The sequence below is a fragment of the Giraffa tippelskirchi genome, chromosome 6 (assembly GCF_054371585.1).
Source record: "Giraffa tippelskirchi isolate mGirTip1 chromosome 6, T2T-mGirTip1v1.2.pri, whole genome shotgun sequence".
In the NCBI taxonomy this organism is placed as follows: domain Eukaryota; kingdom Metazoa; phylum Chordata; class Mammalia; order Artiodactyla; family Giraffidae; genus Giraffa; species Giraffa tippelskirchi.
Genome location: NC_137280.1, coordinates 83,814,078 through 83,834,698, shown reverse-complemented (window position 1 = coordinate 83,834,698; position 20,621 = coordinate 83,814,078). Strand labels below are relative to the sequence as shown.

The 20,621-nt window shown below is 49.0% G+C and overlaps 1 protein-coding gene across 10 annotated transcripts; it reads right to left on the bottom strand.

The window, feature by feature from the left end:
- Positions 1-387: 387 nt before the first annotated feature.
- On the bottom strand, positions 388-20,129 carry IL12RB1 (interleukin 12 receptor subunit beta 1). Of its 10 annotated transcripts, none has more exons than XM_081496418.1 (16): positions 19,982-20,129; positions 16,423-16,485; positions 15,291-15,512; positions 14,828-14,997; positions 13,435-13,574; positions 12,991-13,024; positions 12,121-12,243; positions 11,279-11,361; positions 10,210-10,447; positions 7,048-7,215; positions 6,219-6,356; positions 5,561-5,716; positions 3,811-3,945; positions 2,553-2,679; positions 2,164-2,245; positions 388-1,421 (listed from the first exon to the last, which is right to left on the bottom strand). In XM_081496418.1, the coding sequence occupies exons 3-16, from the start codon at positions 15,449-15,451 to the stop codon at positions 1,047-1,049; spliced, it is 2,130 nt and encodes a 709-aa protein (XP_081352544.1). In that variant the 5' UTR covers positions 15,452-15,512; positions 16,423-16,485; positions 19,982-20,129; the 3' UTR covers positions 388-1,046. The 10 variants fall into 10 exon arrangements, with proteins under 10 accessions (XP_081352544.1, XP_081352546.1, XP_081352545.1 ...); XM_081496420.1 differs by having other exon boundaries at positions 2,553-2,658; XM_081496419.1 differs by having other exon boundaries at positions 13,435-13,553.
- Positions 20,130-20,621: the final 492 nt, after the last annotated feature.

Here is a 20,621-nt window from a genome sequence, read left to right as displayed (position 1 = left end):
CTGGAAAACTAAAACTTAATTCCCATTCATGACTGCATTGCACTCTTTGCTAATGCAATAATCTATATCTTCCTAAAGATGTTGTGGCTTATAGCAAGGTATTTTCTTCCTCTCCACCCTAAGTTTACTGAATTTCCTCCTTTGTTTTCAGGTTTTCATTTTCTCCTACAATGACTTCATATTTCTCTTTCAATTTTTCCAGTTCTAGGCAAAGCAGCTCTATTCCTGGATTTTCTGGGGTAGCAGCTCCCGAGTGATGCTTTAAAAAAACATCCAAAGCACTATCAGGTTTCTCTGGTTCTTCGTATATGTCCAGCACCCCCAACTTTTCCAGGTACCTCTGGAACTGCTCAGCAGTCTTGTAATGAGATATAGTGACAGCAGCAGTGACCTCCCCATTTTATTATTTTTTTATTTTATATTTTCACCCCCACTTTACTGGCGAGGCATCTGCGGCCAGGGAGGGGCCATCACCTCCTTCAGAATGTTTAGCCTTCTTTTCCCCACATCTGGATCGTCCAAGCCTGAAGACGCTGCAGTGCAACAGAGAATTCTGCACCCAGATTCCCCATTCAGACAGGACGCCCAGCCCAGGATCTGGAATCAGCCTGAGCCTCTTTGGGCCCCTCTTCAGTCTATCCCACACAACCCCTCAACAGGCCAACCACAGCACCCTACTCCATGGATGCCAGGTCCTGGCCCTGGGTAGCAACTTCTGTTTCAAGGTGGTTTTTAAGTTCCCACCATAGGATTGTGGCAGCTGGTGCTGGGCAGTCAGTGTCTATGGAGGGCAGTGGCTCCAAAGCCTGGGGAGTGAGGATGGAGTCTGAGCCACTTGGCCTGGATTAGAGTCTTGCGTGTGCTATGTGGCCCCAGGCCAGCTATTAGCCCTCTCTGAACCTCACTGAGGCTCACTAAAATAGGTCAATAGGACAGCCATGTCACTCAAGGTGGCCACGGGGATTCAGGGCATCACATGAGTGTCTGGAAAGAACAGATTGAGTATGCAGTAAACACTTAATAACCAGCCGTCGTGGTGGCAATCATCAATCTTCTCTGTAAGAGGAGGTAGATGTTCCTGTTTCTCCCTGGGAACCGAACCTGGGGGTCTGCCTTAGGTCCCCCAGGAGAAGCAATGGAAATCTAGCCGCCTGGGCAAACCTGTCCTCCATACTGTCCTGCCAGCCAGGCCCCAAAGCCCCAGTCTCAGGGCATCCTGGCATCTGTTTCCTGTCCTTCAAGGGCAGCTCTGTGTCCAGGGCTGGCTTAGGGACATGCAGAGGCAGCTCCATCTTCTCCTTGAGAGGCCCAAGTGTGCCCATGTCTGCTCTCTCGCCTTTTTCCCAGGATATATTCACCACCAGGGCCTCTTGTGGAGACACCTCCTCTGGGAAGTCTGCTGGGCTGGTCCACTGCCAAACCTGTAGAGAGAGGGCAGGGTCAAGGCTGTGGGTGGGGCCTCATTTCTCATCCACGCAAGGATGGAGGAGACCAGGTAGGTCCCTTCTGGCTAAATTCTCTAAAATCCTGAGGCCAATTCAAGGATCAATAGGGAGGGCTCCTCATTTCTCCTTGGAAAACTGTCTCTCTTCCTCTGATGAGTGATATGGTTGGGCAGGGCAGCAGCCCCAGGCTGGTTCTTGCCATCAGCATGTGATCCTGGCCCAGTCAATCAGGGCATTCCAGCCCCCTGGTTCCAGTGATAGGATCACGGATAAGCATGTGACCCAAGGTGGTCCAGTCATGGCCCAGAATTTTGCTGCAGTTAATGGGAAAAAGGGATACCCTGTTTCCACAAGAGGAAGGCTGAACCTGCCTGGAAAAGAAGCCTGCAGGGAAGCTAGCACCCCAAAGAGATGGAGTCCTAGTTCCTGGATCCAGCCATGCCTGAAGCCCAAACCTTAGAATTTTTTTCCCATCAGGTTATGTTGTGAAGTCACTTGAGTTCTGTTTCTGCTACTAGGAAATGATCCACATGAGGGTCACTTTGGGTTTCTATTTGTTTGTCTATAAAATAGGGTAGGTTTTTTTTTTTTTTTGAGTCTTTGCACCAGTGGTTTGGAAAGAATAAAATGAGTTAATGCATGGCCATTACTCTTCAGAGTCCTAATCCACATGTGGACCCAATAAACAAGACCTGGAATTAGAAAGAGGAGCCCTTACCTGCTTCCCCTGGCTGCCAGAGAATTTGATGGCAGTGCTGGCACCAGGTGTGGGCAGAGGTGGGCACAGATGCCTTACAGCCCTGGGGAGAGAGGGGAACTGGTCAGTGCTTCTGTTTGTTCTTACTTTTTAATTGTTCTGACTTATTTTTTTTCATCTCCATTAGGTTACAATAAGGGGAGTGAAGATGCAGCTGAGGGGTCAGAGGAGAGGGAAACTGACAGACCCAGGTTGAAATTCCAGCACTGTTGGATGCCCTGGGCCTGACTATCTGGGCCTCAGTTTCCTCATCTTGAAAGTGGACGTAAAAAACCTATTTGGGGTTAATGATTACTATTATTCATACTATCACTATTACAGATCAACTCAGGGGAGGGGGTGCAAGTTACCTGTTCAAGCCGAGGTACCCAAAGATTCCCAGGAGAAGGATGCTCACGAAACTCCCCAAAGATGCGAGGAAGATGGACAAGTCGGACAACTCAGAAACCTGGACTTCTAGGAGCAGAAGAGCCTGGGCTGAGGGAGACACACCTTCTGCCTCTCACTGAGGAGGGAACTGGGAGGGGCGGGCCCCCCATCAACTCACTGCTGACCCTGGCACAACGTGTGCCCCTCTGAGCCTCAGTTTCCTCCTCTGGGAAGTGGGACTCGGCCTGCCCTGTGACTATAGGATAAAGCCCTGGCACACATTATTAAGTGCTCAGGACACTGTAGGTGGGGCTTGTGTGGTTGCTCCCCTGGACCCAGACCTGCCCACCACACACCTAGTCTGACTAACTGCTTCTTTTACAACCAGATTTCACTGTAAGGACAACAGGTAGGGACTATGGCAAGAACAGGGGTCATTCGGTCCCCAAATCCCCCACTTCCACATGCCCCAAGACAAAAGAGCCCACCGACTTCCTTATGTTTGTGATGAGAGATGTTCATTCATATTCATTAATTCCCTCAATAAACACCCACCCCTGCTCCCTTCCTTTCCCCAGTAGCTCCAAGGTTGGGGGAGGCAGAGCCCAGAAAGACACCCCCATCTGCTCCCAAGGTGTCAGGCCAGGTAGGCAGGGCAATCACAGCTGGAGGGGAGGGGGATGCCCCAGAAGGAAGCCTGGAAGGTTTCCTGAAGGAGAGAGCTTTTGAGCTGAGTTATGAAGGGTGAATAGGAGTTTGACAAGGAGATCAAACATTCTAGGCAGAGGCCTGCAAGGGCAAGAACATGGGAGTGTGAGAAAAGGTTTATGAGAGGAAGACACAGCAGGGGAAGCTGGTGAAGAAGGTGGGAGCAGGTCAGCCTGTGACTTGTTCCTGAGAGAGATTCATGGGGAGCAGTGGAAATTTGGAGAGTCAGGGCAGAAATGCTTGTTGATGTGGGATATGGGGCAATGCATGCTGGGTAAATACAGGGTCTACCCCCTACCCTCCTCCACTCAGGCTTCCTTGGTGGTGCAGATGGTAAAGAATCTGTCTGCAATGCAGGAGACCTATGTCCCATCCCTGGGTTGGGAAGGCCCCCTGGAGAAGGAAATGGCAACCCACTCCAGTATTCTTGCCTGGAGAATCCCATGGTCAGAGAAGCCTGGTGGGCTACAGTCCATGGGATCACAAAGAGTTGGACACGACTGAGCGACTATCACTCACCCCCTCACTTACCGATGGTGAAACGCAGGGGCTGGCTCCAGGCACCCCGCCACTTGGTTGTGTCTGCACGAACCAACACCTTGTAAGCTGTGCCAGCCCTCAGGTCCTGGAGGGTGACCTGGGTCTCTGTGGGCTTCACGTGCAGCTCTGTGAACAGGAGGCAGCCGTGAGTCCTCAGACCCCCTTTATTCCGGGCTCCACCCTGGGAGGTGAGGATGCGGCTGGGGGCTCACAGACATTTTGTGGAAAACTCTTCCCTAAATGAACCCATTCACCTCAAGTTTATTTGGAAAACTATTCTTCATCAAAATATTCAGCAAACAATGCTGCTTTTCTCAAATTCTGACCAATACGCCCTTCCCTCACTCCTAGCCCACTCTCTGCCAGCCACATCTGCCTTCTCCTCAGAGCTCCCTAAAGGCATCAGGTTCCATCCTCAACGTCAGGGCCTTTGCACTGGCTGACTCCCTGGCCTGATTTACCCTTTCCCCAGATGACTACATGGTTTCCTCCCTCACTTCTTTCCCATCTTTCAGGTCACGGTCCGGGTTACCTTTGTCTAAGTTGTTCACCCCACCAGTGTCCCCAGCACCTCAACACACAGTAGGACCTCAACAAGTGTTTGTGGAATGGGCTGACTTAAAAAATAAAGCACCTTATAAAAATCTTTAAAATGAGAATACAGTTGGTGGTGGTTTTCCAGAAGAAAAAATTTCCTAGAACCCCAAATCCATATTCTTTGTAAATATCCAAGAGGAATATTCTTCAAAAGAAATTTCAGGAAAGTCAGTACATTTGGCCAAACGGGCAATTGGTGCATGAATCTTCAGCAATTTGGCTTTTGGCAAATTGGTTTTCAGTAAGCGGGGCTGTTTTTGGCTGTGCTGCAATACATCACCAACTCCCATTAGGCTTCATTTATCCCCTCTAAGGGGCTTCCCAGGTGGGTAAAGAATCTACCTGTTGGAGATGCAAGAGATGCGGGTTCCATCCTTGGGTGGGGAAGATCCCCTGGAGTAGGAATGGCAACCCACTCCAGTATTCTTGCCTGGAGAATTCCATGGACAGAGGAGCCTGGCAGGCTACAGTCCATGGGGTCGCAAAGAGTCGGACATGACTGAGCAACTGACAGTGCATGCACGAATGCACACACTCCCTCTAAACATCACAGGGTGACCAAACTGATGGCAGGAAGTCTATGTCTGGATCTGGAGAGCCCCCACCCCCCACTCCCCCATTCCTCCTCCCCTACCCCTGGCATCATGCCTTTCCCTGTGCTGGGCTTGTGCAGAGAAGGCAGGAGGTAAACCCATGGTCTTGCCAGCCTGGCCTGTTGCTGCAGGAGATGGATGGATGAGGCTGTATCTGCAAGACTGTGTTAACCAGTGGGAGAATGAAGCTCCCAGTGCAGGAAATGACAGGAAGATCCAGCCTTGGTGAGACCTGCCCTGTACATCCTCATTTCTTTCCCTCTTATGGGGCAAGGAGGGGCACCTGAGTTCAAATCCAGGCTTGCTTAACCTTTGGGCAGGTGAATCCCTCTGCAAGCCTCAGTTTCCCCATCTGTGGAATGGGGACAGTCATTCCTGCTCCATGGGAGTTGCCATCAGGGCCAATTAAACAATGAGTCCAAGTCAATCATTTTATGGGTGGGGAAACCAAGGCCCAGAGAGGGACAGTGAGGTGCCCAGGGTCACACAGCAAGGCAGACTCAAGCCCAGACCCCTTCCTCCCCCAGCCAGGCCTGTGCTGCCTCACATACCAGATACTTGGTTGCTATCCTCATCCTGGCAATACACAATGTACTCCTTCAGGACGCCAGGGCAGGTGCTCAGCAGAGATGGTGTCCAGTCCACAGACACTGAATCCTGGCTGAGTTTCTTCACCGACACGTGCTGTGGGCTTCCGGCCTCTGAGGCTGCAATCACACCATTGCCACGGTCATTTCCAAGGGTGCTGGCTCAGCACATTCTGCCTGCCCAGCCTGGTACCATCCAGAGACCCAGGGAACCATGACCACCAAGTCAAGTGGGCCTGGGTTCAAATCCTGGCTGCACTACTCTGGTACCATCACTTCTCCTCTCTGAGCCTCAGTTTTTTTACCTATAAAATGGGGCAGTGCTTCTTGGGATGTCTTAGAAGTCGACTGAGTTGACTTTTCTTTTTTTTTGCCTCTCCATGAGGCATATGGGATCTTAGTTCCCTGACCAGGGATTGAACCTCCACCCCCTGCAGTAGAAGCAGAATCTTAACCACTGAACCACCAGGGATGTCCTGACTGAGCTGACTTCCAAGTGTCTGGCTTTTGGCCAGCACCTGATAGGCAGTAGGTGCCTCTAAATGGTATTCTGCATTCCTTATACCCAAGGACCACTGCTGAGTCCCCAGAGGAGAGCACCCTGCAGGTTTGCGCCACTCACCATTGCCTCCAAAATGGTAGGTGGACAAGACTGTAGACCATGAGGTTGGCTTCTCCGGGTGTGCAGAGGCAAAGATGTTGACGCGGTAACATGCTTTCTGATCCAATGCCCCAGATTCTTGGCTCCAGCTGTGAGTTGCTGGAAGGATTAGCAAGGGCCAGGCCAGTAAATAGATTGTGTCCCCACCTTTGCACCTGTGCCATCTGCCAGGAACTTTTAGAGCTTTCCTACCCATGCCTCAAAACCCTTGCACCAATATCTCCTCCTCCAGGATTCCTCCAGGATTCCTTCCTTTTGCCCTCTCCCAAAGCATCCCCACCTTCTCCAGCACAGCTCTTACTCCATGGTGCCAGGGGTGTCTGTGTCCAGCCTGTCTCCCCTGGCTGGAAGCCCTTGGAGGGCCAGGCTAAGATTGAGGATTTGGGGGGACACGGCCAAGACAGGGCAGAGAGCAAGAGGCTGCCTGGGCCATTCAGCACCCCCTCTTTCCCTCCAGAGGCCTCATTAATTTGCCACTAGCATCTTGCTAGTTGCCACCTTTCCTGGCACCAGTGAGTGTTTAACAAACACCCTGGGATGTGAGACTCATTTCCTGCCAGGGTGCAACCTGCCCAGGGCTGAGCCCTGGCAAACCAGGATTGCAGCAGGAAACTCCAGACTTGCGCCAGTAGGAGGGTCTGACAGGTCTTGGCCTGTCCCCACTTCTGTGTCACCTTGAGCAAGTAGCAAGACCTCTCTGGGCCTCAGATATCCCACATGGAGGATGCCTATAGGCTTGAGTTGACTGGGAGCTCTAATGGAGGATGCAGGGTAACCAAAACTACGGTACCCATTCCAGCAGCGTCCGGGTCCTGGGGTGCTGTGACAATGCAGGTGGCAAGGTTCTCCTCCTTGCCCTGGAGCTGCCACTCAATGCAGTACCTCATTCCCTGGGCCCGGGCTGGCCAATGTATGGTGGTCCCGTGGGCTCCTGCACTGATATTCAGAAGCCCTGGTTCTGGAAGTAAACAAGGGAGGCACGTCAGACTAGTGATCTTATGCCCCGCCCCCAACCACCCACCCAAGGCTCTGAGAGCCCCATCCCACCCTCCTGACAAACTCTAACCCCCCTGGGGACCAGGAGTGTTTGTGTCTCATTCTGTCTCCCCACGCCGGGGGCTGCTGAGTTGGGGGCTGAGCACCGAGGGGACAGCAGCGGCTTTTTGAATGAATCGAGTCCTCCCCCAGTCTGACCACGGGTTCTCTGCCAGGATGCCCACCATCAGAGCTCCCTATGCTGCCACTTCTACCCTGCCAGGCTGGTAAGCAGACGCTCCAGCAGATGCCTGGCCGCCCACCAGCTGCCTCGCCTCACGGCAGTGGGTGGCTGTGGTGGGTGAGGGGCCTCCTTGTTAGACCAGCGCTCAGAGGAGACACCCACTCAGCCCTCTTGGGCTCATCTCTGCCACTCCCTACAACAAGGGTATCTGCACCAACCTGAGAGGTGGGTACTGCTTCCAGTTCTAGACAGCTATCATTTATTGAGTTCTGACTGTAGGCACCAGGCCAGGGCTGTTTTACAGTCACCACGATCAATGATATAAATCATATCAATATCATGCCACATCATATCAAATCATATCAATGATATAAAAACTGAGGCTCAAAGACAGAGAGCCACCAGCTCAGGGTCACATAGCAAGGCCATGGCCCAAACCAGACCAGGAACTGATAGACTCCCTGATGTGCCACCCTGGCAAGTGGCTGCATCTGTATGAGCCTCAGTCGTCCCATCTCTGAAATGGGCATCATCGTAACCACCCTGCTGGGTGCTCAGCAGGATCAGGACTAAGGTGAAGCAAGCAGGGCACTTATCTCGGGCATGAAATTTAAGGAGGTGTCAAAGAATTCAGTCATCAGTATCAATACTCTTTTAATGCAATATTTTTTAAAAATAGAAATGAATGGAAAAATATGTACTGAGTACTATTCAGGATTGCCAAACAATGGAAACAGCTTAAATGTTCATCAGTGGAAAAAAAGATAAACGAAATGTGGCCCATCCACACAGTGAAATATTACTCAGCCATAAAAAAGAATGAAGTATGACATGCGACACAATGTGGTTGAATCCTGGAGACATCAGGCTGAGTGAAAGAAACCAGACACAAAAGATCACAAAGCGTATGATCAGTTTCTATGAAAAAGTCCAGGAAAATCCACAGAGACAGAAAGATTAGTGATAATCAGAGGCTGGGGGAGGGGATGGGAAGTCACTGCTAATGGGGACAGGGTCTCCTTTTGGGGGTGATGAAGTGTCCTGGAACTAGATGAGGTGATGGTGTATAACATTGTGAATATAATTAGTGCACCAAATCGTGCTTGTTAAAATGGTTCATTTTGATATGTGAACCTTACCTCAATAACATATATGTGTATATACATACACATAAATCTTGATTTTTTAAATTTTAGATTTATTTTTTTATTGGTGTAATGTTGGTTTATAATAGTATATGTTTCATGAGTACAACATGAATGAGTACAACTTCTGAATCCCCTACTGTGTGCTCACCATAGAAAATGTAGTTTCCATCTATCACCATAGAGTTGATCCTCTTTACCCCTCCCCTCCCCCATCTCTTCCCCTCTGGTAACCACTACGCTTTTCTCTCTGCCTAGGTGTTTGTTTTGGTTCGTCCATTTATTTATTTGGTTAGTCAGTTGGTTTGTTTGGTTTGTTGGTTGGTTTTTATATTCCACATCTGAGAGAAATTATAGCATATTTGTCTTTCTCCATCTGACTTATTTCACTAAGGATAATATCCTCAAGGTCCATGCGTGTTGTCACAAATGCCAACATTTCATTCTTTTTTATGGCTGAGCAGTTTTCCATTGTATACATGCACCACATCTTTTTGACCCATTGATGATCATTTAGGATGTTCCTATATCTTGGCTATTGTGAATAATGCTGCAATGAACATAGCGGTGCAGATATTGTTTCCAAATGTGTTTTTCTTTTCTCTGGATAAATACAGAGAAGCGGAATTGCTGGATCATATAGCTCAGATGGCAAAGAATCTGCGTGCAATGTAGGAGACCTGGGTTTGATCCCTGGATTGGGAACATCCCCTGGAGAAGGGAATAACTACCCTCTCCAGTATTTTTGTCTGGAGAATTCCATGGACAGAGGAGCCTGGCAGGTCCACGGGGTCGCAAAGAGTCAGACATGACTGAGCAACTAACACTTTCACTTTTCATGGTAGTTCTAGTCTTAATTTTTTGAGGAATGTACATACTGTTTTCCCTAGTGGCTGCACCAGCTTACATTCCTATGGACAGTGTACAAGGATTCCTTTTTATCCACATCATCACCATTGATTTTTTCATTGTATGTAAATATATGTATACATTTGATATATGTATGTGCATGCGCACATGCTAAGTCGCTTCAGTTGTGTCCGACTCTGTGACCCTATGGACTGTAGCCCGCCAGGCTCCTCTGTCCATGGGATTCTCCAGACAAGAATACTGGAATGGGTTGCCATGCTTCCTCCAGGGGATCTTCCCGACCCAGGGATCAAACCTGCATTGGCAAGCAGGTTCTTTACCACTAGTACCACCTGGAAAGCCCTTAATATGTGTATGCCTGTATATAAAGTGGGCAAATTGCCTAAATTTTAAATGAAGACAGGATCGATGCTGTACTTGTACAACCCTGCCTCACTTGACACCCTGATCCTGCCCTTGGTCCCAATAAAACTTTATTTACAAAAACAAATGTTTGACCTGAGCTGTAGTTTGCCTGCGAGATTATTTTTTGAACTATTACATTATAACACTATGCCTTTTTAAAAACACTATGCATTTTTGATTACTAACTTTTGATACACTCCTAAATTAGACACCCCCTTAAATTTTTGTGCTTCACTTGCCTCACCTAGTCTAGCTGAGGTTCAGAGTATGTGATCAGCTCCAAGGGGCCCTCCCACCACCCAGCCAAAGGCACCTGAGTGGGTGCAGGCAGGAATGTGCCATGTCTGATTGGGGCCGAGGCCAAAGCGATTCCGGGAAACGACGGCCAGATCATAAGCAGCACCGGAGAGGATGAGCTTTTTCTTCAGGCGCAGAGTCCTCTTGGCCTTGGTCTTACATGGGCAGGACAGCATGTGCAGGTGGACGTGGTAGGTCATCTCCACGCCAGAGTCAGGCCCAAGGCAGCCTTCCGGAAGCTCCAGTTGGGGCAGCTGTCATGAACGTGAGAGATGGTTTCGGGGGGACCTGAACATGCTCCTTGTCCCCATGGGTTGACATAAGGATTCAGCCCATGAGCACAGACTCATCCACAGGCCCAGGTGATGACATGAGCAAAAATTTACAAACTAGTAAACCTCAATGCCGGCAAGACTGTTGGGAAACTGACACATTCACAGATCGTTGGTCTGGGGGAGGGGGGAATAATTGGGCAAAACCCACTGAAAGCTGGGGCGGGGGGCGGGGGGAGTTTCCATCTTTGAACCCAGTTACCTCAAGTCTGGAAATTTTTTCTAAGAAAAAGGATTCAAATTATAGGAAGCCTAGAAAGAGAAGGAGCTTCCCTATAACTTTACTGTGACAGATCATTGGTGATCTGGCTGAATCAATCATGGTGAAATCAGGGGTTGAAACATATGTTTTTGCCCCTGACTCAGGCAGGAGACTTTTCCTCTGTGCCTCAGTTTCCTTCTCTGTAAAATAGGTACATTTGACTATACTTAGTGAGTTGTTTGGGGGACTTCAAAGAAATTATCTCCCATCCAGACCAACAGTCAGCTACTTCCTGGCCTCCCAGCTTCCACCCGAGCCCCCCACAATCTATTCTCCAGATGGGCACCAGAGGGAGCCTGTGAACACCTGAGTCCAGCCATATTCTTCAGCTCACACACCTACCATGGCTCCCTATTACCTTCAGATTTCAACCTACAGTCTTTCTGGTCTCAACCACCTTCACAGTCCATCTCCCTGAGTTTTACACACTTCCACTTTAGCCTCTTGATTCCTTCTCTCTTTTCCCAGGCTAACCCACAGCCCAATGTTACCTGCTCATGCAAGTTCACCTGCCTCCTCCCATCTGGGCGAAGCTGCTCTACCGAGACCCTCACCTCAGCCTGTGGAGGGGTTTCTGCAATGAGACAGCAAGACGGTGACACTGGGGGTGGTGCCCTTGCTCACAACCTCCTGCAGACCCTGGGTGGAGACATGGGACCTTTTCCTTCCCTCCCATGAAACACAGGATTCTGTGGGTTACATAGTTTTCAGAATCTGCAAACATGGAGAGCCACCTCATGAGGGTGAATATACCTGATGCAATTGGCTAAAAATGGTTAAAATGGTCAATTTTATATAATGTCTTTTTTTTCTAATACTACAGATTTTTTTTAAAAATCTGGAAACAACTACTAGAGTTGTTTCCCAGCAGATACACTCTTGGGCCGGAAGGAGGAAGCTCCAGTTCAAAGGGTGGGGGCCAAATATTGACAGTCACCCCATCTCTCACTTGCACCCCCACCTTGGACTACATCTTCACTCTGGAATTGCCCAGGCTCCAGCCTCCTGTGTTGTTTGGGAAAACCCGTCTTCACAACACAGCTACTTGCACCCATCAACTCTTTGTTCAGTTTTCAGAGAACAAAACCCACCAAACTAACCGGAAGGAGAGAAGGACTGAGAAATGTTTTCTTTTTAGATTACGGGTTAGCTGCATTTTATAAAGTGAAACTTGCTCACTGCCCTGTCCCCTGGCACCAGTTTTCCCTAATTTCTCCTGCCAACTTATTTCTAACACTCATCACCTTATTGCTAACACTCATCACCTTATTTCTAATTCCACTACCATCTTTCAGATGCCTGTCTCCCTTCCTGTGGCCCAGGGTTTTCTCACCAGGGGGGATGCACACAGGGCTGCTCCAACTGCTCCAGGGACCTCCAGGGACCCCTGGCCCCAGACGCCGCCGCAGCTGGAATTCCTGGGCCATGTCCATCTCCAAGGGGCAGAGGCATGACTCTGAGGAGAAGCAGAACAAACTTCAGGCCAAGGGGCTGTCCCACAGCTAGGAGTACCCAGAGCTTGGGATGGTCACTTAGCAATCATGTACATATTAAGTGCCAATTGTATGTGCACTTATTGAACATCAACTGTGTCCATGCACTTTTGGGTGTCAACTGTGTCCATGCACTTTTGGGTGTCAACTGTGTCCATGCATTTATTGAGAGTTAACTGTGTGCCAGACCCTGGGGACAAGGATAGTCAGAATAGGCCAGGTCCTGTGCTCTGGGGCCTCAAGGATCACCCACTTCTTACACTGTCTGGGGTTCGAGTCTCAGCAATACCATTCCTTGGGATGTGACCTTGGCCAATGGCTTCTCAAGCCCAAGCCTGTGTTTCCTCACCTGTGAAATGGGAATCATCCAATATTGAACTACAAGGAGGCACAAACAAGTCTACAAAGAATTTAGCACTGGGCCTATGACACAGTGGGGGCTTCTCCAGTGGCTCAGCAGTAAAGAATCTGCCTGCAATGCAGGAATCGCAGCGGTTTTGATCCCTGTGTTGGGAAGATCCCATGGAGGAGGGCTTGGCAGTCCACTTAGTATTCTTGCCTGGAGAATCCCATGGACAGAGGAGCCTGGTGAGCTACAGTCCATAGGGTCACAAAGACTCAGACACAACTGAAGTGACTTAGCACGCACACAGTGGGTGCCTAATTAATGCTAACTTGCTGCTGCTGTCATTGTTCATTATTATTCTCACCGAAGCCGGCATCATCCTGACGTCCACAGTCACCCTAAAATGAGATCATATTTTCACATTATTTTACATTTGGTGTTGAAGATATTAGTTAGCTGCTTTGAAATCTTCAACAATTATTTTGCTAAATGCACATAGAACCCTGGATTGGATCTGGGAACAGCAAGAGGACATCCTTGGGAAAGCAAATGAGGGACTTCCATGGTGATCCAGTGCTCAGGAATTCGCCTTCTAACTCAGGGGATGCAGATTCAATCCCTGGTTTGTGTGAGCAAGGGCAGTCATAATCAGATCTTGAAGTCAGAGACAGATCCCAGAGGCTAAATATGGGGCAAGAGTAGAGGCCAGGTGGAAGGGGTGATAGATACAGAGACTGCAAAGCTGGTGGGGGAAATGTGAAGGTGCCCTGTGCCCTGTGCAAACCGCTGATCTGGGGAATAAACTCACCAGCTTCCACGGGCTGCCAGATGTGCGGTGCCGGAATTGTACCTCGGCACCATCCTGGCGGGCTGGGGTCTCCCACTCCATAAGCAGCTTCCCTGCTGACTTGGACACTTTGATGTTTCCTGGGGGAGGGTCGTATTTAACTGGAAGCAGAGGTGGGGGTTGGGGAAGGGAAGCAGGCATGTGTGTGAGTTGTTGGTCCTAAAAATCCCAGAAAACCTACACATGATCCTCCTAGTCCAGAGAAATCCCCAAGGCCCAGCCTAGCAGGTCCCATCGACGCCTGGGATCCTATGAGTTAAAGAGTCAAGATTTATACACAGGATCCTGTTAGTAAAAGTATCTTTAAAATATTAATACTCATTGCTGGCAAAGCTATGGTGAGACATACTTCTGTAAATTGCTGATGAGAGTGTAATTAACTGGTTCTGTTTCTGGAGGACTATTGGGGGAACTCTTACTAACTTTTTAAGCTCACTTCAGGGAGCCTGACCTAAGGAGAGACATCTGTCACCCTTCCTGTCTTTTGGTCATATGGTGTTTGATTCTACCTCAGGGCCTTGGCACTTGCTGCTTAGACCACACTTCCCTATCTTTATTCCTGCTGGACCTTTTTCATCCTTCAAAGACTCAGCTTGAGCCAGGGGCCTTCCTGACCTGCCAGCAGTATCTCATCATGTGTAATGGTCATGCCTTGTCCATCACCTTACTTGATTCTGGGCTCCAATGAAGCCTTGTCCATCACCCTACTTGAATCTGGGCTCCATGAAGCAGAGATAGGGTTGGGATTAGGGTGAAGAGAGTGAGGCAGGGTTGTACAAATACAGGGTCAGATCCTCTCTTCATTTAAAATCTTGATATTTTGTTCGTCATGGCTTTTTTTTTTTTGCATGCATCAATATTGATTTTTTCTAACATTGCATCATGATACTGTTTATCTTGACTACTGAGGTTTTTCGCCACCACCACCCCCTTAAATTTTGTGGCCAAGGAGGGTGCCTCATTCACCCCTCCCTCGTCCCAGCCCTGGGCTCTGACCTCCTTTGGCCTTGTCCGTGTCCTTTATGACTGAGCATGGCACACAGTGGCAGCTCAATACATCTAAATCAAGGGTGTGTTGTTGATTAACAAAAACAGATTTTAAAGACCCAACAGGATCTTGGGAGCATTATGGTATCAAGGAGAAACCAGAAGCTACCTAAATGTCCAGCAGTAGGGGATTGGTAAGGGGACCATGAAAGACTCTGCCAAGTCACAGGGCAGTGTTGGATGGGAAAACAGCTGGCACTATTCAACCCCTTGCCAGGGACCCAGAATCTCCCCCAGGTCTTGGCTTGGGGACCAGAAGCTTCTCTGGGTGAGGAGAGGGTAGTGGGGAGGAGAACGGGGTGCTGACCTGAACTGTAGAGGTTCAGGGTAACGTTGGGGGACTTCTCTGTCCGGTTGGCGGCCCGGGATTCCACCCAGAGAGTGACATCGTGGAGCACAGATATGCCATCCTGGTCGGAGAACTGCAGCTTGGTGGCCGAGCCTGTGGCAAAGTAGCAACAGCGGCCAGACTTGAGGCTGCAGGAAGGAAGGTACTGGTGCTGAGTCTCAGCGGCCGCAGTGGATGATGTACATCACATCCCATTTTCCTTTCCTGCCCCTTTCACTCCTCCTCCCCAGCCTGAGGGGCTTCTCGGGGATCAGCCTGGGACTAAGGGTTTGGAGGACCCTAGAATCGCCTAACAAGGCCTGTCATGGAGAGAAGGAAGAAATGAATGGGTGGATGAGTGAATAGAAGTATGAATAAGTGAGAGGGCGAGGATGAGGGAAGGACAGAGGGGTCCTAATTGCCGCCCAAACTGGTTACCCACCTGTGCTGAGCCCCCGCAACCCAGAGCCCCCAACAGAGGCCCAGGAAGGGGCACAGACTCTGAGAGCAGAGCGGGGGTTGCAGAGCAGAAGGTAGCATCCTCACCAGCATCTGAGGAAGTGGCTGACTCCAGCTGCAGGGCCCTCGTACTCCCAGGAACATTCATAACCAGCACTGCTGAATACCCGGTAGCAGTTCAGGTCTCGGGGGCCTGAAGCTGAGCCTGGAGGTTTGGGAATAGGCTACAGTGTCAGGGAGGGGGTGTCCCCAAACTGACACAACTCAGGGAGGTATCTTTGTGACACTGATGTAACCCAGTATGATCTCAGCTTAAACGCACTGTGGCTTCTAGCGCCTTCCACTGCCCTTCCCACCTGTCTCCTGCCATCTCCCCTGCACTTCCTGCTGCAGCCAATTCAGCCTCCTCCCTGGTGTTCAAACATATCAGACTCACTCCTACCTCAGGGCCTTTGCACGTGCTGTGCCCTCTGCCTGAAATGCCCTTGCCCCAGATCTTCACATTCCAGTTTCTCCTTCAGAGTCACCGCTTCAAACACTAGGTTATTTGAAGCAGCCCCTTCCCTCGCCACCTCCCATTCTGCTCTGTTTATTTCATAGCACATCATTATACACAGGATGTGCATTAGTGTCTCTGTGACCCACCTCCTACACTAGGGTGTGACCCCAGGAGGACAGCTGGGTTCGCAGCTGATTCCTTCACATCCAGGACCATGTCTGCACATAGTTAAGTGTTCAGTAAATATTTCTTGAACAAAAGAATAGATGAAACGCCTGCCCAGGGGCAGATTAGTGAATTTGTTATAAGCATGAGTGTTCCAGCAATGCTTGCCTCGGGGGAGGCAAAATGTTTACTAGCTGCTTAACCCCACATGCTGACCAGTCAGGACAGACACAGACACTGTCCTGTCACTCTGTTAGGGAGCAGACAAAGCTCAGAGAGGTGGATGACTTCACTGAGTTTGATGTGGACAGGCTGGCAGGATGTCAGGTCAGGGCTCCCAAGAACCCAGTCTTTGGCTGAGCAGGAAGGAGCTAAGGGAGGGGCTGCTAGGGATGGGTCAGTCAGAGTCCAGCACAAGCCCTCCCTCCCACGACGGGGAACTGTCCCTGACCTGAGTCTGCATCTGGGTATGGTGGGTTCTGAAAACAGCATCCGATGGTATTGCAGGCTTCAGCTGCAAAGACAATGAAGAGATAATGACAGTCTCAGCCTTTCACTGCAGAGGAAGAGGAGCTCACCCAGGGATCATCCACACACCTGTCCACTTTCCCATCTATGCACCCTCCACCCATCCATCCACCTTTCTATCCATCCGTCCATCCTCCCATCCACTTATCTATCCATCCAGTCATCTATCCGTCTTTCCATCTACCCGCACATCTATCCATCCACCCGTCCACTCTCCTATCCATCCATTCATCCATCCACACATCAGCTCAGCTCTCCATCCATTCATCCATCCATCCTTCCAGCCACTCATCTATCCATCCATTTATCCATCCACCCATCCACTCACCTATACATTCATTCATCCATCTACCCATCCACTCATCTATCCATTTACTCACCCATCCACTCATCTGCCCATCCATTCATCTATCCATTCACCCATCTGCCTCTCAGGCTTCTCCTCTAAAGCAACTCAGTGTCCTCTGCCCCCTCCCTTTTGCTGGTCTTTAGGCCTGCCTGACAAGAGAAGACTCTACACATGGACATCACCAGATGGTCAACACTGAAATCAGATTGATTATATTTTTGCAGCCAAAGATGGAGAAGCTCTATACAGTCAGCAAAAACAAGACCAGGAGCAGACTGTGGCTCAGATCATGAACTCCTTATTGCCAAATTCAGACTTAAATTGAAGAAAGTAGGGAAAACCACTAGTCCATTCAGGTATGACCTAGATCAAATCCCTTATGAGTATACAGTAGAAGTGACAAATAGATTTAAGGGAATAGATCTGATAGACAGAGTGCCTGATGAACTATGGACAGAGGTTCGCGACATTGTACAGGAGACAGGGATCAAGACCATCCCCATGGAAAAGAAATGCAAAATATGCAAAAAAGCAAAATGGCTGTCTGAGCAGGCCTTACAGATATCTGGGAAGAGAAGAGAGGCAAAAAGCAAAGGAGAAAGGGAAAGATATTCCCATATGAATGCAGAGTTCCAAAGAATAGCAAGGAGAGATAAGAAAGCCTTCCTCAGCAATCAATGCAAAGAAATAGAGGAAAACAACAGATTGGGGAAGACTAGAGATCTCTTCAAGAAAATTAGAGATACCAAGGGAACATTTCATGCAAAGATGGGCTCGATAAAGGACAGAAATGGTATGGACCTAACAGAAACAGAAGATATTAAGAAGAGGTGGCAAGAATACACAGAAGAGCTGTACAAAAAAGATCTTCACAACCCAGATAATCACAGTGGTGTGATCACTCACCTAGAGCCAGACATCCTGGAATGTGAAGTCAAGTGGGCCTTAGAAAGCATCACTACTAACAAAGCTAGTGGAGATGATGGAATTCCAGTTGAGCTATTTCAAATACTCAAAGATGATGCTGTTAAAGTGCTGCACTCGATATGCCAGCAAATTTGGAAAACTCAGCAGTGGCCACAGGACTGGAAAAGGTCAGTTTTCGTTCCAATCCCAAAGAAAGGCAATGCCAAAGAATGCTCAAACTACCGCACAATTGCACTCATCTCACGTGCTAGTAAAGTAATGCTCAAAATTCTCCAAGCCAGGCTTCAGCAATACGTGAACCGTGAACTTCCAGATGTTCAAGCTGGTTTTAGAAAAGACAGAGGAACCAGAGATCAAATTGCCAATATCTGCTGGATCATCAAAAAAGCAAGAGAGTTCCAGAAAAACATCTATTTCTGCTTTATTGACTATGCCAAAGCCTTTGACTGTGTGGATCACAATAAACTGTGGAAAATTCTGAAAGAGATGGGAATACCAGACCATCTGACCTGTCTCTTGAGAAACCTGTATGCAGGTCAGGAAGCAACAGTTAGAACTGGACATGGAACAACAGACTGGTTCCAAATAGGAAAAGGAGTACATCAAGGCTGTATATTGTCACCCTGCTTATTTAACTTATATGCAGAGTACATCATGAGAAACCCTGGGCTGGAAGAAACACAAGCTGGAATCAAGATTGCCAGGAGAAATATCAATAACCTCAGATATGCAGATGACACCACCCTTATGGCAGAAAGTGAAGAAGAACTAAAGAGCCTCTTGATGAAAGTGAAAGAGGAGAGTGAAAAAGTTGCCTTAGAGCTCAACGTTCAGAAAACTAGGATCATGGCATCTGGTCCCATCACTTCATGGGAAATAGATGGGGAAACAGCGGAAACGGTGTCAGACTTTATTTTTGGGGGCTCCAAAATCACTGCTGATGGTGATTGCAGCCATGAAATTAAAAGATGCTTACTCCTTGGAAGGAAGGTTATGGTCAACCTAGATAGCATATTTAAAAGCAGAGACATTACTTTGCCAACAAAAGTCCGTCTAGTCAAGACTATGGTTTTTCCAGTGGTCATGTATAGATGTGAGAGTTGGACGGTGAAGAAAGCTGAGCTCTGCAGAATTGATGCTTTTGAACTGTGGTGTTGGAGAAGACTCTTGAGAGTCCCTTGGACTGCAAGGATATCCAATCAATCCATCCTAAAAGAGATCAATCCTGGGTGTTCATTGGAAGGACTGATGTTGAAGCTGAAACTCCAATACTTTGGCTACCTCATGCGAAGAGTTGACTCATTGGAAAAGACCCTAATGCTGGGAAGGACTGGGGGCAGGAGGAGAAGGGGATGACAGAGGATGAGATGGTTGGATGGCATCACTGACTTGATGGACATCGGTTTGGGTAAACTCCAGGAGTTGGTGATGGACAGGGAGGCCTGGCGTGCTGCAATTCACAGGGTCTCAAAGAGTCAGACACAACTGAGCGACTGAACTGAACTGAACTGACCTCCAAAAGTCGCGAAACCTTGCTGATCTCCAGTTTACAGAGAGGGAAACTGAGGCACAAGGAAGTTATCTAAGTTTACACAACAGCAGAGTTTGGATGAGAGTCCAAACTTGGCTCTTAGAAAGGGCTGAGTCCTTTCTGGTTGGATTCCACAGGATGGAGAGAGAGTATGTATGTTACATACAATAGATACATATCTATTATATACATACTTGCTCTTCATCCCTTCCTTAGCTATTCCTCACTAGACTCTGGGAAGTGGGAAAGATTCAGAGATTTAGCCCACTCCACTCTGGTAGCTCAGCTGGTAAAGAATCTGCCTGCAATTCAGGAGAATCTGGTTCGATTTCTGGGTCGGGAGGATCCCCTGGAGGCGGGCGTGGCAACCCACTCCAATATCCTTGCCTGGAGAATCCCCAGAAGAGCATGGCGGGCTACAGTCCATAGGTTCTCAAAGAATTGGACGCAACTGAGTGACTAAGCACAAAGTACAGAAGACAAAATCAAGACCGGAGAGGAAATGCCCAAGTCTGACATTAGAAGTCATAATTACTAATGTCCCATTTGACAGAGGGAAAGACTGAGGCACAAAGACACAGAACCAACCCTGGAACCCAGTCCACAGCCCTCCACATACACACAACCCCACCACCCCCAATAAGAAGAGGTGAATTGTCAGGGTAGGGGACTCACCGCCCTGTCTGTGGAGCAAGAGGAGAAGGAGGGCAACCAGCCTGAACACCCATTGCCCCATCCGGTCCTTGAAGAGGGCAGCAGCCCCAGATGAACGTCTGTGCTGCCGGTGAGGCCCCAGCCACCAGGTCCTTCCTCACCCAGGAACAAGCTGAAGCTAATAAAGAAAGACTAAAGAGATTAAAAAAAAAAAAAGTTATGAGACATGGCCCCTCCCAGGGCAAGTCAAAGTGAAAGAGAAACCCAGGAAATCAGCTTGAGGGTGGTAGCCTCATCTAGGCCACAAACCCACCGGAGCCCTAGACCCTGAGCCCTGGGGTCTGGGGTCTTCTCTGCTGGCTCTAGACGGAAGCCGGACATCGGGTGAGAGTCTCATGGGTGGCCTGGGGCTCTGTGTACTTGGCTAGGTCTCTAGCTCTCTCTGGCCCACTTCTGAGATCCAGGAGCTAAATGAGAGGCCAGAGGCCTTTGGACGTCAGAGTTCGCTCTCTTGACAAATTGTTATGAAGTGCTTTCTGTAGGCTGGACCCCCCCGCAAAATGTCCACCTCATCGTTTCCCAAACTCAAACCTCAGGGCACCCTGGGTCCCGTGTCTGAAGAATTTCCTTGTTTCCTTTAGATTCAACTTAGTCTTTTTTC